Source organism: Tupaia chinensis, unplaced genomic scaffold (genome assembly GCF_000334495.1).
Source record: "Tupaia chinensis unplaced genomic scaffold, TupChi_1.0 Scaffold000479_1, whole genome shotgun sequence".
Classification (NCBI taxonomy): domain Eukaryota; kingdom Metazoa; phylum Chordata; class Mammalia; order Scandentia; family Tupaiidae; genus Tupaia; species Tupaia belangeri.
The window spans coordinates 855,612-871,359 of record NW_006159991.1 but is presented as its reverse complement, the minus strand read 5'-3'; the positions used below and the strand labels follow the sequence as shown (position 1 = coordinate 871,359).

General features: G+C 40.2%; 1 protein-coding gene across 1 annotated transcript in view; it reads left to right on the top strand.

Moving 5' to 3' along the window:
• The first annotated feature begins 10,466 nt into the window (after nucleotides 1–10,466).
• The window catches only part of HIBADH (3-hydroxyisobutyrate dehydrogenase), a 126,896-nt gene continuing 121,614 nt past the window's right edge, over nucleotides 10,467–15,748 (top strand). Inside the window, exon 1 of the mRNA XM_006156138.3 lies at nucleotides 10,467–10,705. Coding sequence (XP_006156200.1) covers nucleotides 10,505–10,705 — 201 coding nt within the window. The 5' untranslated portion in view covers nucleotides 10,467–10,504. The remainder of the gene's footprint in view (nucleotides 10,706–15,748) is intronic.

Genomic DNA, 15,748 nt, shown 5'->3' with positions numbered 1-15,748 from the left:
CTGGGCCCGCCAGTCTCGGGCGCCCGGACGGCGGAAGAGGTCTTTTTGCGGGCGGTGATGTGGTTGGGTCAGGGTTTAAAAACCTAAATTTTGGCTGATCCGAAGGCCCAGCCTCTTCTGCGGCTGCTGCTTGCTCTGCTGTTACTCCCACCGTTTCACACTGCCACTCCTCGGCTCCAGATAACCGGGTTCAGCGAGCGTCCTTTGCGGGATTGTAGAAATAGCGGGGAAGAGATTGGGATGGAGGAGTATTCGGGTCCGGAGAGTGCTTCTTTGGAGTTAGGGCTCCGAGAATATTTGGAGGTCCTAGCCCCACGAGCGACCCCACACCCACCGCTGCGACTTTTGGCCTTACAGCGTCCCCAGGGTGTACCCTGGGTGGGTGTGCCCTCGGGCAGCAGGGACAGATTTGTGTTTAACCATCTTAACCGAGTGCGATAGCCTTAAAGAAGTGGTATCTGTTCAAGCCAGTGGATCAGTCTGGCAAAGTTTGGGTCACCCTTAAGCTGCAAGGAGAGCTTGTCCCCCTTTATGTAACCGTGCCACCTGCAAACGGCACTTGTGTCAAGCAACTAACCATAGTACTTTCATCCTCAAAATCATAGCCAAAACCTAACCTACATTTCTAACTCTGTATCATGGACTTGGGAAGAGGGAGTTTTTAGAGCTACATGAAGGTCTACGGAGGATAATAATAATAAGAAGAATAAGGCCCCTCGGATAAGTGTGTTAGGATGGTTCCAGCAGGGTCTAGAAAGTAGCCCTGGACTCCTTCGAATTCCTGCACTTTCTTCCACACCAGAATGCTTCTTTAATTGAAAAGTTGATTAATTTGTAGGGACACCACATTGTCTTCTGCAAGGAGTTTAAGAGTTTTAACAATGCGCTGTTTAGCCGGGTCATACTCAGGCTTAACAAAAAAGCCTTGGTATTAATCTTTAATATCATTGATTTAAAAAAAAAGCAGGTCGAGAATTGAGTTTTAAGAGTTGCAGGTCCTCCTCTGCAGTAAAACCTATGAAGTTCCTTTCTGGCTTGAGCAGGCCAGGCTCCTTGTGATGAAGGGGAACAGATGTTTGATACAGAATCACCGTAACAAGATACACACAGAAGCTGCCAAACCAGAGCGTAACCACTAATCGAGCTACATGTTTGAGCAAGAAAAAAATGCCTCCCATTTCATAGATACTTTAAAAAAAGAAAGGTCAATTAGTCTCTTTTCCATAGTAGTAAAGATAGCCCCAGTTTCCACATGAATGCACAGTTCTTTTGGTTTTTATTAGGTGACGAAGATATATTTGCTGTCCACTGTTTTTGCAAGGTGTTCTAATGATACTTAAATGAACCCTTGATGTACCTTTTAGAGTTATGAAAGTTTTTTGTAATTCATGGTGGAAAAGTCTGAGGCCTAAGACATATTTGCCAGTGTGAACTGGAAGGGCCTATGTCACAATGCTGGTTAGATTACTTTGGCATTTTTTTTTTTTTGTACTTTGGGTTCTTTGGCTCAAAGATGTAAGAATGTAGATTTATGATACATTTTAGATAGTTCTTTTGTGATGAAGTGTTAAAATATTTCAGCAATTTTTACTCAAATTGTTTCAGATGTTTTTGTTCATTTTAGTTTGCTGTAAGTTTTAACTTTTTTGAGGTTGGAGTCTTTAAAAAATAGAAGAAAATGTACATGGACATTTAGAGTCTAGGGACATTAGAAAAAAAGAACTATGTTCAAACACAAACATTTAGTGTTCTGAATTCTGTGGAATGTTTGTCTTCATAGTATGTTTGAGATGTTTATGTCATATGGATAGTGATATTTTAAAGATCTGTATAATTTATTTAGTGTTATTACCTAAAAGTTGCCAGTTAGTAGTACATACTATTTTTAAAATATTTAAAGGTATCAAAAAGGATATAGGAAAATGAGAAATATTAAGCTATACTTACATTAATTGATTTTTTTTCGTTTATAGAGAAAACAAACTTACAGATGTAGGCCCTCTGTAGTTGTGGTAACTCACCAACATGGACATAGAAAAATGAGTTTGCATCTGATTATTTTAAAGTGACCTAGTATAGGAAAATGAACCAGCATTACATACAGAAATGGGAATATAATTTTTTTGATATTGGCTCTTTTTGTATGTATGAAATTTACTTTCAAAGCAGCATAACTTGTAAGCTAATATAATGGTGTATTTTACTTTTCCATTAGCTTTATAGGGTTGTACATGAAATTCTGAAAAGCCGCACATGGTCGTGGGACTAAAAATTGGTAAAATTACAATAAGGAGAATATTTATTCCTAAAGTCACTTGACCCAAACCATAAAGGCCTTTAGAGATGAAGTTACTAGCTTTAATTTCAGAACTCTTAGCAATTAGGCGAGTAGAATGCTTGTAATGTAATGCTCCATGATAGAGTAGGACACATTATGTATATACAATATAATATCGCGATGTAATGAAAAATTGCATTCAAATGACCTGAAGGGCTGCACAAAATGTTAACGGTGATTATTTTCAGGTGGTGGGATTTTTCCTTTATGACTTTTACACTTTTTCATACTTGCCAGTTTTCTGTACTGAACATAGGTTACTTTGATTAGAAAAATAAACTTTTGGAAATGTAAAATAATTATTACCAGTTTTTGCATTTCGACATTTAGAGTAACCCGATTTTTGGTAGTGCATCAGGTTAGCAAGATGTGGATAATTTTGCCCATGTTACATTGGAGAAGAGGTTGATAATCTGTACATTTGCAGCTATAAATTTAGAAACTAATGATGCCACCTTTTCTAGCTAGTTTCTTTACCAACATTACCTTTGTATTATGTTGATTGATTTTTCTCTCAGCCTGATTTATCTGTGGTCTAACTCTTCTATTTCCACAGAATACTGTAGGGCTTACTTGAAGAAGGGTGTATTTAGATTAGAAAGTTTTTAGGGAAATAATGATTCTAATATATTATTTTGCATTTCTACCCCATTGGGAGCAAATTCTTCCATATTTGCCAGTCATTCCGTGATGTTTCACCTTAACTAAACCATCTTTCCTAGATACAGGGCTTTCCCTAAAGGCCTCTACACTTTGTATCTCTTTCGTTCTTTCTTTTAGCTCAATAGACAAAAATAAAACAAAACAAAACGGCAGTTGACTATAGGACCTTTCTCATAGTGCTACTTCTTTTTTTAAAAATTATTTTATTTAACTTTGTTCATTCATTCACTTATTTTTTGTTTTAAATTTGACCAGAGAGGGAGAGAGAGAGAGAGAGACAAACAGACAGACAGACAGAGCAGGTCCTGGACTTGAACCACGTTTGGCCCTGTGGGAATCCAGTGCTCTTAACCATCAGGCCACCTGCCGGCCCCACATAGTGTTACTTCTTTATCATAATACGTAGAAGTAGTTGTTATTTATTTATTAACTTATTGCTTGATTGTTAGTTTGCTATAGGGCATGTATGTTTGCCAGGGAGGGAGAGAGAGCAAAGGAGAGAAGGAGGGAGAAAGTGAGAAATCACCCCAGAGGGGTGGGGAGTAATGGCCAAGCTGCTATCCCTTCTCCATTCTGCTCTTGGCATTTTGGGCAGGCATGCGTGCATATTTCCCAGGCATGTTTTTAAAGCCATGGTGTCCAGTACTCAAACCATGCAGTCGGCTGTGTGCGATCCAGCCACTTCAACCTCTGCACCACCTGATGGCTCCTCTGATATTTATTGATTATCATGTGCCAAGCACTGTTTAGTGCTTTATATGCATTATCTCTAGTCACCTCTACAATAACCTTCCTGAAATAGGCACTCTTGTTGATAAAGCTTCATGTCTACAGGAGTGAAGTAATTTGTTACTTCAAGGGCATACATCAGGCAGGCCCATAGCCTTGTTATTAAGGGAAGCTGAATCTCACATGGCCAGTTGGGATTTGAATCCTGGTGGGCTCTGGTGATTTGAAGGACACACTGGGAGTGTGCACATGTATGTCCAAAATCCCAAAAGGATGGAAAAATGGAGGAGAAGGGATTGCAGCAAGACCATGCCCTACTAGAGGGGCCTCCCTCCCTATTCCCCAGGCTTTCTGTCTCTGTCTGATGAGTGCACTCATCCTGTGATAATTTAAAAAAAAAAAGGAGGGAAGGGGTATACATCTAAAAAGTGACTTCATCTGGATGGTAACCGAGATCTTCTAAACTCAGAATTAAGAGTTTAAGCATTATCACTGTCAATAAATAGCTTCTTTTTTGGCAGCATGTCATTTAATTATACTACCCTTTAATTAACTTTGTCACAAGCAAAGACAAAATGAAGAGAACTGAGCCTGCCTTTGAAATTATCATCTTCATTGGTATTCATGGTGGCCCATCCAGCTTGGACCTGTTGTTGTCACCTTCTACAACTTTAGCCACAAGTATCACTCTACTACAGCAATTCCATAGTCCTATCACTAGGGATTGCTTTCTTGCTAAGATTTCACAAGCAGAATTAGTCTTCTGTTTGATGACCTCCTCTGTGACTGTTCTTGTAACCAACATCTGTTTACCTCGTCATTACACCTGCTCCTTTGTTTCCCCCAGATGTGTAGACATGCATTGGAGCTCCCACATATGATTAAGTCCCTGTCTGGGTTTGTCTGTATTCAGTCTGAACCTTATTTGTAATCAGGAATGTCACTGATGCCTTTGATAGCATCCTAGTATTTTTCTCAGCTTCCTGCTCTAAATCTGGGTAATACCCATTGTCTTTGTGTGTGTCTTCTCCCTGCCTGCTGCTTTGGTAGTAATATTGAGAGTCACAGAAACTTGCAGTTAGAGCAAGTGCTTTCACTAATCTCTTATTCGTTCCCTATGACATTTTCAGATTTTTTTCCACAGCACTTCTAGATCTTTAAGTTAGGGCTGGCAGCCCATGAGCCAGTCATTGGGCAGAGATGGCATTACCATGTATCGGTTTAGACAGTTTGGAACCTGACCCTGAATCTGAGAGGAAGGGATCCGGGAGAGCCAAACTCCAAAGTGTAATTGTTGCTGCAACAGTTTCCCTTTGTTGAATCCACTTTATCACCAGCATTACTCTGTAGTAGTCAGAACTGGCTTTTATCCCCATATGCCCATTAGATGTTACCTTTCTAGCTAGTCATTATTCATTCACATGATAGTTACTAAATATTCACTGTGTACCAACTCATTCATTTCATTTTGTTATAAATGTAGTTATACAAACAACACACACAATAAAAACTCAAATGGTTATACACTAAAAAGTAAGACCCTTCCTTTCCATTGTGACCCTTTAATTCTACAGAGGTAACTGCTGTTTGTTCATAAAGAAAAAAAATGTAATACATATGTATTATTTTTTATTCTCATATACTGTATATTATAAGATGTTCTATATCTTGCTTAATAGCTTATCCTGGAAAATTTTCCCTATTCTTTTATGTAAATATTTCATAGTCTGTTAAACATCTGGATGATATTTCATTGTGTTGCTTTCCTATGAAATATTAAGTACACTATTAATATATAGTTATTACAAATTAAGTGCCCATTATAATATGTATTTAGTTATTTGCAGTTTTTTTCTCCTGTTATAAAAAATATCTTTGTTTTGTTCAGAGCTTATACTGGGGACTGGCAAACGATGGCCTGTAGTTGGACACCTGCTTTTGTAAATAAAATTATATCAGAACGTAACTACACCCATGTGTTTAAATATTGTCGTGGCTGCCTTCAAACTAAGCAATGGATGAGTGGAATTGTGATGGAGACCTAATAGCTCACAAAGTTGAAAATAATTTACTATCTGCCTCTTCAAGGCAAAGCTTGCCAAACACTCATGGATAGTATCAGTTCCTAGAAATGGAATTGCTGGGTCAAAGAGTATCTCTGTTTTAAATTTAAAATTTAAACCCAAATGTAGATTTTTTTTTCAAATTGCCATCTAAAACATTGACCAAATATATAATTTTACAATCTATGAGAATACATGTTTTTCATCAGTTCTTTCACACCTATGGTTTCTTTTTTTTTTAAGAGAGATTTTTGCTACATCAGTTCTTTCATACCTATGGTTTCTTTTTTTCTTTTTTTTTTAAGAGAGATTTTTGCTATAGGCGCGTGGACTCGATGGAGAGACAGAAAGTGAGAAATCACCTCCCGAGGGGGTGGCCTCATTGCAGTCCCTTCTCATCCATTCTCCTCTTGGGATTTTGAGCATGCAGGCGTGCCTGACATGAGTTTTAAGCTGCCAGGTCCAGGACTTGATCCACAGTTTGACTATGTGGGAGTCCAGCACTGTAACCATTATGCCATCTGCTGGTCTCGTGCCTGTGGTTTCTATCAAAGAAAAAAATTGTACATCTGATAAACACATCACATTACTTTAGCTGCATTTCTCTAATTATGACAAATTGAGTCTGTCTTCAGATTTTTTTGGGAGGTCATTTACTACTAATTTTTAATATTTTTAATTTTGTGATTTGTGCCTATTTAACAATTGCATTTCTTCCTTTCTTTTCTTTTTTTTTTTATTTTTGGAGAGGTTCTTTTTACAATAGAGCGTGTGCGCTTGCCAGACAGAGAGAGAGAGAGAGAGAGAGACAGAAAGCGAGAAATCACCCCCCCCCCATGGGGGATGGCCACGCTGCAATCCCTTCTCCATTCTCCTCTTGGGATCTTGGGCATGCACGTACACGCGCCTGGCGTGAGGTTTAAGCCACTGGGTCCAGAACGCAAACCACGGTCCACTACATGGGAGTCCAGCGACATAGCCATAGCTAACTGCTGGTCCCAACAATTGTATTTCTTGGGGCCAGCAGGTGGTGTGGTGGTTGGGGCACTGGACTCCCACATGGCTGGCTGCAATTCAAGTCCCTGACCTGGTGACTTGCATTCTCACTTTCTCTCTATTTGTCTCTGTCTCTCTGGTGAGCATGTGTGCTCTACAGCAAATTAAAAAAAAAAAAGAAATAAAATTAAATAATTATTTTTAAAAATTGCATTTTTCATTAGTTTAAGCCTGATCATGTTATGTCTCTTGCCCAACCCTTCAGTAACTTCCTCTTGCCTACAAAATACAATCAGATTGTTTAGTATGCTTCCCAGCCTTTTACATTGTGGTTGTAATGTTTTTTCCAGTCTTATCTCCTGCTGTTTTGTTTCTTTGTGCATCCTCTGGGGATACTGGAAGGCAGTATTTTACAGTGGTTACAAGTGAACAGTCTAGTCAGATTAGCTGAATTTGAATCTTGGCATTTCAATTGAGTAAAGTCTTGGACGTTTTTACTTCACCTCACTATGTATTAGTGATGTAAGCTGAAAGATTGGTTTAATAATACATGAAGGCAGCACTATTAGTACAATATCTGGCATGTAATAAAGCTGCAATAAGTATTAACTTACTATTACTATCTCTTGTCTTTTCTAGTTCATTGCATTTTTATTATTATTTTTTAAATGTGGAGTTCCCTTCCTTCCTACCCTATTATGCATTTGAAATCCTGTCCACTGTAGAATACCCAGGTTACATGCTATCTTCCTCAAGTGCCCAGACTATGAATTATCCTTTTGTATCAATATTGTTTTTAATACTTTATCTTTAACTGCCTTGTGTTCGTGTTTGTGTATGCAATTTGTTAGATTTTCGGCTCGTTGAAGGCAAGGACTATATGTCTGTGTCTGCCATGGCATCTAACATGGTCCATAAGATAGTTGCTTAATATTTGTTCAATATGTGAATGTATTGTGTTTCAACTCTGCTGTACTTACTGTTTGACCTGTTAACTATCTTTAAGTTATAATCTTCCTAGTTTCTGTTTCCCAAGATTAAAGCTTCAAATAATTTGCTTTTAGGAAATCTTATTACATTCAGATTAAGTTCAAGGAAGAGCAGGGATCAGTCAGTTGAGAAGACCTGAAACAGAAGTGTTAGCTGTTATACTACACAGTTTTTAAAACTGGGCTCCTTGAAAGAAAAAGGAAAAATAAAGTTGGGAAATGAAAGAGCAAGTGACGTTCCTTCCTGTGCTTCCCCTCCTGGACTGGGAGCCTGTCGAGGGCAGGGATCACACCCTGCTGTGTCTGTCTCTGAGCTCTCTTACACAGCTTCATGCGGTGGGTACTTGTTGAGTGGAGTCCTAAATCTAGAACCTAGAGTGCTTCTTATGTTATTTCCATGGTAATGCAAAGACACTCCACTCTCTAAAGCATTACTTTGAGTCGTGTGTTCCCACTGATTTCAGAAAGCCTTTCATGCAAAAGCAGAATCTTTCTATGTAGTTTCTGTTTTTGTTTTACATGAGAGTATGTATGTGAGAGCATGGGAGAACAGAGGTATTTTGACAGTGCCTTGCCACATTGACCCACTCTCCTAGTTAGCTAGGACCACAACTGCATGGCATTGGCCTACTTAGCTTGGTCCAGGAACCAAACTGAACCCCCCCCACCCCAGCTGCTTTAACCATTGAGTGTTAGCACCTTTGACTTGTGCCATTGCAGCTGGGCCTGTGTACAGCTTTTAAGGACAATTTAAAAAAAAATAGAAATCTGGAGATTGGGGTTACTGGATCCCACATGACCGACTCTGCCGTTTGAGTCTTGGGCCTAGTGGCTTGAAAATTCATGTCACGTTTGTGTGTGTGTCATGCCCAAAATCCCGAGAAGAGACTAGAGGAGAAAGGACTGGCATGGCCATCCCCCGCTGGGGGTGATTTTTCACTTTCTCTCTCTGTCTCCGGCAAGTGCATGCACCCTGTAGCAAACTGAAGAAAAGGAAATCGTCCTTTTCTGAAAGTGCAGAGTTGTTAGACTAAGGTCTTGATACCATTAGCCTTGTCTTTAAAACTTCTGGAAACATCTACTTTCCCTTCCTCAGGACCACATTAATAAACCAGTAACTTTTGGCTGAAATATATTCTTCTTGGTTTAACCCTTTTTAGGTTTGTTTTTTATATAGCTGGAGGGGATGGTTTCTATAATTGTAGGAGTGAGAAGGTAAAAACCTTTTCTATTTTTGGACCAGGTCTAAGATACAGGTTTTTTGTTATTTGTTTTCCTTTCTCTTGAGATTTTTGTCATAGGGTGCCTGCACTTGCCAGAGAGAGACAGAGAAAGTGGGAAATCACCCCCACCCCTACGAGGGATGGCCACGCTGTAATCCCTTTCTCTCAGAATTTTATAGACGCACAGGCATCCAGTGTGTTTTTCAAGCCTCTGGGTATGGCACGTGAACCACAGAGTGGGCCATGTGGGACCCAGAGCCTTATCTGCCGTGCCACCTGCTGGCCCTCGAGTTTTTTTTGTTTTTTTTTTTAGACGATCAAATCTCACTGTGTCGTCTAGGCTGACCTCGAACTTATGATCCTTCTGTCTTAGCCACCCAAGTAAGTGGGATTACAGGCACACCCCACTGTGCTCGACTGACCAAGTCATAGGTCCTGTTTTGATCTTTTCAGTCTTTCATGCACAGTAGTAAAGGAGGTAATATAGATATGAGGAATCTCAACTCTGTCTCATAATAGGTAAGCACATAATAGATGTTTTATAAATGATAATGTTATTTAGTTTGTGGTTGAAAACGGTAAAGGAGTGTTTTAGAGGAAGAAAATAGGATTAGTTACTGAAATTCCCTGAACATTTCCTGAGAACTAAATAATTAGGAGTTGGTTTGTACATTGTTGAGATTTTACTATTTATCTATGTATGTATTTATTTATTTTATAAGCCAGAGGGTGCATATACTCACTGGAGAGGGGGCAAGCACCTCCCTATGGGTCATGGCCACACTGCAGTCCCTTTTCTTCCTTCCACTGGGATGTTAGGCACCACATGTGCCCACTTTTTTTTCAGGGTGCTGGGTCCAAGACTTGAACTGTGTGGTTGACCGTGTGGAATCCATCTCCCTTAACTACAAGACCATGAGACTGGCCCAGTGTTTCTATCTTTTAAATGTGATTAGGTTTTTATTTGATTTATTTGATTTTATTTGATTTATTTATTTATTTTTGATTTTTGCTGAAGGTCTTATGTGCTTGCCAGAGAGCTAGAGAAAGCGAGAAAGCACCCCCTGTTTTGGGCGTGCATGTGCATGTGACCCGTGTGTTTTTCAAGCTGCTTTATCTGGGCGTCCAACAACGGTCTGCCATATGGAATCCAGCTGCCTTAACCACCAGGCCATGGGCTGCCTCCCACCTTTATTTTTAATTGCCAGAGGGCACATTCACAGAGTGGAAGGAGGGGGCAGAGCAGAGGGAGGGAGAAGCACCTCTCAAAGGGGTGTGGTCATACAACAGTCCCTTTTTTCATTTCTCTGTTCTGTTGGGATTTTGAGGACACAAGCACACGGTGTGTTTTTCAAGTTGCTAGGGCTGGGATTTGAACTGTGTAGTTGGTCCTATCTCCCTTAACCACACTAGGCCACAAACTAGCCTTTTAAAAGTTTCTTTTATAGAAAACACCTAAATAGCAATTGACTTACTAATTTGAATGAGTATTTACGACAAAAAATGTTGTTTGCCCCTGCTGAAAGTAATGTATTGATATCAGTGTGTTCTAGGTCAATGGCTTCTAAGACTCCAGTTGGATTCATTGGACTAGGCAACATGGGGAATCCAATGGCAAAAAATCTCATGAAACATGGCTATCCGCTGATTATTTATGACGTGTTCCCTGATGCATGCAAAGAATTTAGAGATGCTGGTGAACAGGTAAGGCCTTTTCTTTACATTTAAATTTTGGTTTAAAAAATGAATATGTATTCAAATACGTGACAGCTTTTTACAGAGAAGTATACCCAATGGAGTTGTAATGTAAACCTAATTCATTGTTAATTTCACATCTCTGTCTATGGCTATATAAAAACAGTCTCCCAACATCCAGATGTACAACAAAGAAAAACTCCCACTAGATACTGAGGAGGGTCTTGAGTGTTTCCAAAATTTGGTTGGAGGACCTTGCATTGGTTCCATATCAGTTTTCTGAGATAGTGACTTTACTGATTGTGCTGATAAAGCAGTTGGTTTGGGGCACATAGCTTCCTATGTTATTGAAAGGCCCAGTTGTCTTAGAACAAGAACAGCTGTGAGCTTAGAGGTAGCGTGCTTGGCTTGAGTCTCAGCTGCTACTTACATGCTGTCTTACAAGGGGCTAGTCACTTTATCTCATCTGGTTTTCTCATCTGTAAAATGTGAATGATGACAGCTGAATCATTAGATTGTCAAGCCAGAATGAGAGAATATATGTGAACATACTTTAAAATAATATTGTATAGTAGCACTTTGTGAATAAATACTAGTTATTGGCGCCATTAGATGTTGGAGATGACCTTGCAGTTTGGATTTGTTCAACTTTGGTAGTAACTCACATGACAGATGACCATGTATTAGTATTTGAATTTTGAGTTTTGTTTTATTCAGAGATGAGGAAAAAAATTTTTTTTTTTTTGAGAGATTTTCGCTATAGGGCGCGTGCGCTCGCCAGACAGACAGAGAGAGACATAGAGACAGAAAGCGAGAAATCACCCCCCAGGGGGGATGGTCACCCCACAATCCCTTCTCCTCCATTTTCCTCTCGGGATCTTGGGCATGCATGCACACGTGCCCGGCGTGAGTTTTAAGCCACCGGGTCTGGGACGTGAACCGTGGTTGACTACGTGGGAGTCCAGCGACATAGCCATTACGCTAACTGCTGGTTCCCAGGAAAATTCTTATACAAACTGAGGGTGGAATGTAATCCCAGAACTGAAAGAATTCAAACAAACAAACAAACAAACAAACAAAACTACCTTAGAAATAGAAAAAGATAAAACAATAAAAATAAACAGTGAACTTCTGGATAATACACTTGAAAGTAAATATTAAATGCCCCGGAAGATAACAGGTGTAGGTAACTTAGAGGCATGACTGGATATCCTGTATTTCCTTTCCTTCATGGTTTGTGTGCCATTTGGAAATGGTAGCAGTATTGTATGATGGTATGACTATGACCTTGGAACCCTTCAGGACAGGGTTGTGGCTGCTCTGAACACTGATGCTATTACACCCAGACCAGTGGGTTTACAGCTGACCATAAGCAATTAGACTCAGTACCCTTGTTGGGGAGATTTGATCATTTTGTTGTTTTTGTAGAGAATCTGGGAAAGGTGGCTTTTTATTGCCTTCAGAAATGTAAGCAGTTCAAGTTGATAATGAGCCTGAGCAAATCAATTAGTTTTTTGCATTTTTTTTTTTTTTTTTTTGTTTTTTCTTTTAGGGTGCATGTACTCGCCAGAGAGAGAGGGGGAAAGAAATCATCCCTGGAGGTAGGGAGATGGCCATATTGTATTCCCTTCTCCTCTACTTTCCTCTAGGGATTTTGGGCACATACTCACTTGTGCCTGGCGTGATTTTCAAGCTGCCATGCCTAGGACTTGAACTGTAGTTGGCCATATCTGGAACTCAAACTGTAGTTGTCCATGTGGGAATCCAGCACCTTAACCATCGCACCACCTGCTGGCCCAATTGTAATGATTTTGAGGAGATAGATACTACTTTTTGGATAACACATCTGTTTGTAATTTGTGACAACATGGACGAACTTGGGGGACATGCTAAGTGAAATAAACCGCACACAGAAGGCAAATACCACAAGACCTCACTCATATGTCTACTCTAAGCTGGGGCAGGGGTGGGGGAGATGAAGAAAACTGATGTCACAAAGTAGAATTGAGAGTAGAATAAAGTTACCAGAAACTCTGGAGACCAGAGGTGGGAGGATGGGCAGAGTTCTGGAGGGAGCACCTCCCGGGGAAGTGTGGTCACACACCACAGTGCCTTCTCCTCCATTTTTCTATCTTGTAGGAATTTGGGGCATGCACACACAAGTACATAATGTGATTTTCAAACTCCAGTTGGCCTGGATTCAAACTCCAGTTGGCCACTTAGGGGCTGACTTCTTTAACTTCTGGGCTACCAGAGACAAGGTGGTGGTGGTGGGCACAGTACTACATTTAATTTGCTATTTGCTATAGGGTGGATGCATTCACCAGAGAGAGACAGGGAAAGAAAAAGTGAGAAAGCATTCCCCCCAGGGAGGATGGCCACACTGCAATCCCATTGTCCTCTCAAGATTTTGGGCAGGCATGCATACGTGGTCAACATGTTTTTCAAGCTGCCAGGTCCAGGACTTAAACTGTGCAGTTGACTATGTGGGATCCAGTTGCTTTTATCTCCATACCACTGGCTGGCCCACAATGCCACATTTAGATAGGAATAAATCCTGGTCCTCTAGCGCGTACTAGGGAGATTATACTTAACAGCAATGCAGTATATACAGCAGATGGCTAGAAGAGGAGATTTTGAATGTCCTCACAACCAAAAATGCTAAATAATCTAATTTATGTAGAAACGATAAATGTTTAAGGTGACAGATGTGCTAAACTAATTACCATGGCTTGATCATTACTTAATACACACATATATATATATCAAAATATCATATCGTACTCCCTAAATATGTATAATAACGTATCTGTTTAAAGCAAAAACCTATCTTTGGGACCAGCAGTTAGCGTAATGGCTATGTTGCTGGATTCCCATGTAGTCGACCGCAGTTTGAGTCCCGGACCCAGTGGCTTAAACTCATGCCGGGCGTGTGTACCCAAGATCCTGAGAGGAGAATGGAGAAGGGATTGTGGTATGGCCATCCCCCTGGGGGATGGTTTCTCACTTCCTATCACTCTCTCTTTGTCCTTCTGGTGAGCGCATGCACCCTATAGCAAAAATCTCTCCAAAAAAAAAAAAAAGGTAAAAAAAAAAAAAAAAGAAGCGAAAACCCATCTTTTGCTAAAAAAACATAAAAAGATATGTCTAAGTCCTAATCTCTACTACTACCTGTAAACATGACTTTTGGGAAATAGTCTTTGAAAATATAAGTATGTTAAGGATTGAGATCTTCTTGGATTTAAGGTGGGCCCAATATCCAAAGACCATGTTCTTATAAGAGACAGACGAGAAGGGAAGGCCATGTGAAACCGGGGTTAAGGATTGAGATCTTCTTGGATTTAAGGTGGGCCCAATATCCAAAGACCATGTTCTTATAAGAGACAGATGAGAAGGGAAGGCCATGTGAAACCGGGGCAGACCTTAGTGAGGCTGCTGTAAGCCAAGGAATGAATGCCAAGAGCCACCAGAGCTGGAAGAGGCAAAAGAGAGATCCTCCCCTGGAGCTTTTAGAGGGGGTATGGCCTTGCTGACACTTAATTTCAGACTTATAGCCTCCAGAACTGGGAGAGAGTAAATTTCTGTTGTTTTAAGCCACTGTGCTTGTGGTAATTTGTGGCAGGTAGGAAACTAATACAGCAGGCATTGGAAATCTATAAAATGCATGGATTTGGAATCTGCCTTCTACCGCTTAGTATTTGTGTAATCTTGGGGTTTGCACAAGTTTTTTAGTGTCTCTATACATCAATCCCGTGTATGAAACAAGGATAGTTATACCTTTTTCATGGAGTTGTTGGAAGGATGCAATGAGTTAATGTATGTAGAGTTTAACATTTGGCACATGTATGTACTGTATGTCAGTGCTAGGTATAAATTAGTTTCTAGAAGCCTAGTTTCACCCCCGCTATACACAGTAGTTATTCCTCTCATAACACTCTTCTTTGAGATCAGTGTCAAAGACTTCCACTTCTTTGAAAAGTTACGTTTTTGTTTTTCTATTTTATTTCATTTTATAACTTCTTATTTTCATTTACTTTTTGCACAATTTATGGGCCACAATATGGGTTTTCAAAGCATGCATATAGTGTGCAGTTATCAGATCAAGGATAGTCCTTATTTGTTGTTTTCAACAAAGAACACCATATTTGAGAAACATAATTTATAAGACTGGCAACATCTTTTTTTTTTTTTTCACTCAGTTGTATGCCATACTACAACCCATTTATCCTCAAAATTCCTTTTTTATTGCTCTGGTCACTGTAGGTTGAGGCTACTGTGGACTCCCTTAGTAAAACAGGATAGCACTTTCTTTTATAGGGCCCCTGCGCTCACTAGAGAGAGACAGAGAGTGAAAGTGAGAAATCATCCCCCGGCGGGGGGAATGACCAGGCTGCAATCCCTTCTCCAATCTTCTCTCAGGATTTTGGGCACGTACACACAGACACCCGGTGTGATTTTCAGGCCACTGGGTCTGGAATTCAAACCATGGTCAATGTGGGAGTCCAGCACCTTAATCTACATACCACCTGCTGGCCCGATAATACCTTCTTTAAGTCACTAATTTAACATGTTTCTTGAGCACTTTTCTAGCGCCAGGCACTGGTAATATAGCCCCGAACAAAACAGTTACAGTCCTTGCCTTTTGAAAACCAACAGGGACTGTTAGATTATCAAGTCACAAGTATATGATTCCAAAATGTGACAAATCAAAAGAAGTAAAGGGTCGTATTTGTTTTTAAAAGAAATATGCATTACATTAGGGAGAAGGTACTTAAGGGAGTTCCCCCAAGACTAGACATTTAGGCAGAGGGCGGAAGAGAATTGGTACAATTTATTTTACTTTTAGGGACCAGCAGTTAGCGTAATGGCTTTGTCACTGGACTCCCATGTAGTTGACCGTGGTTTGAGTCCCAGACTTGGTGGTTTAAACTCATGCCAGGCGCATGTACATGCATGCCTAAGGTCCTGAGAGGAGAGTGGAGGAGAAGGGATTGTGGTATGGCCATTCCCCCCGGGGGTGATTTCTTGCTTTCTGTCTCTCTGTCTCTCTGT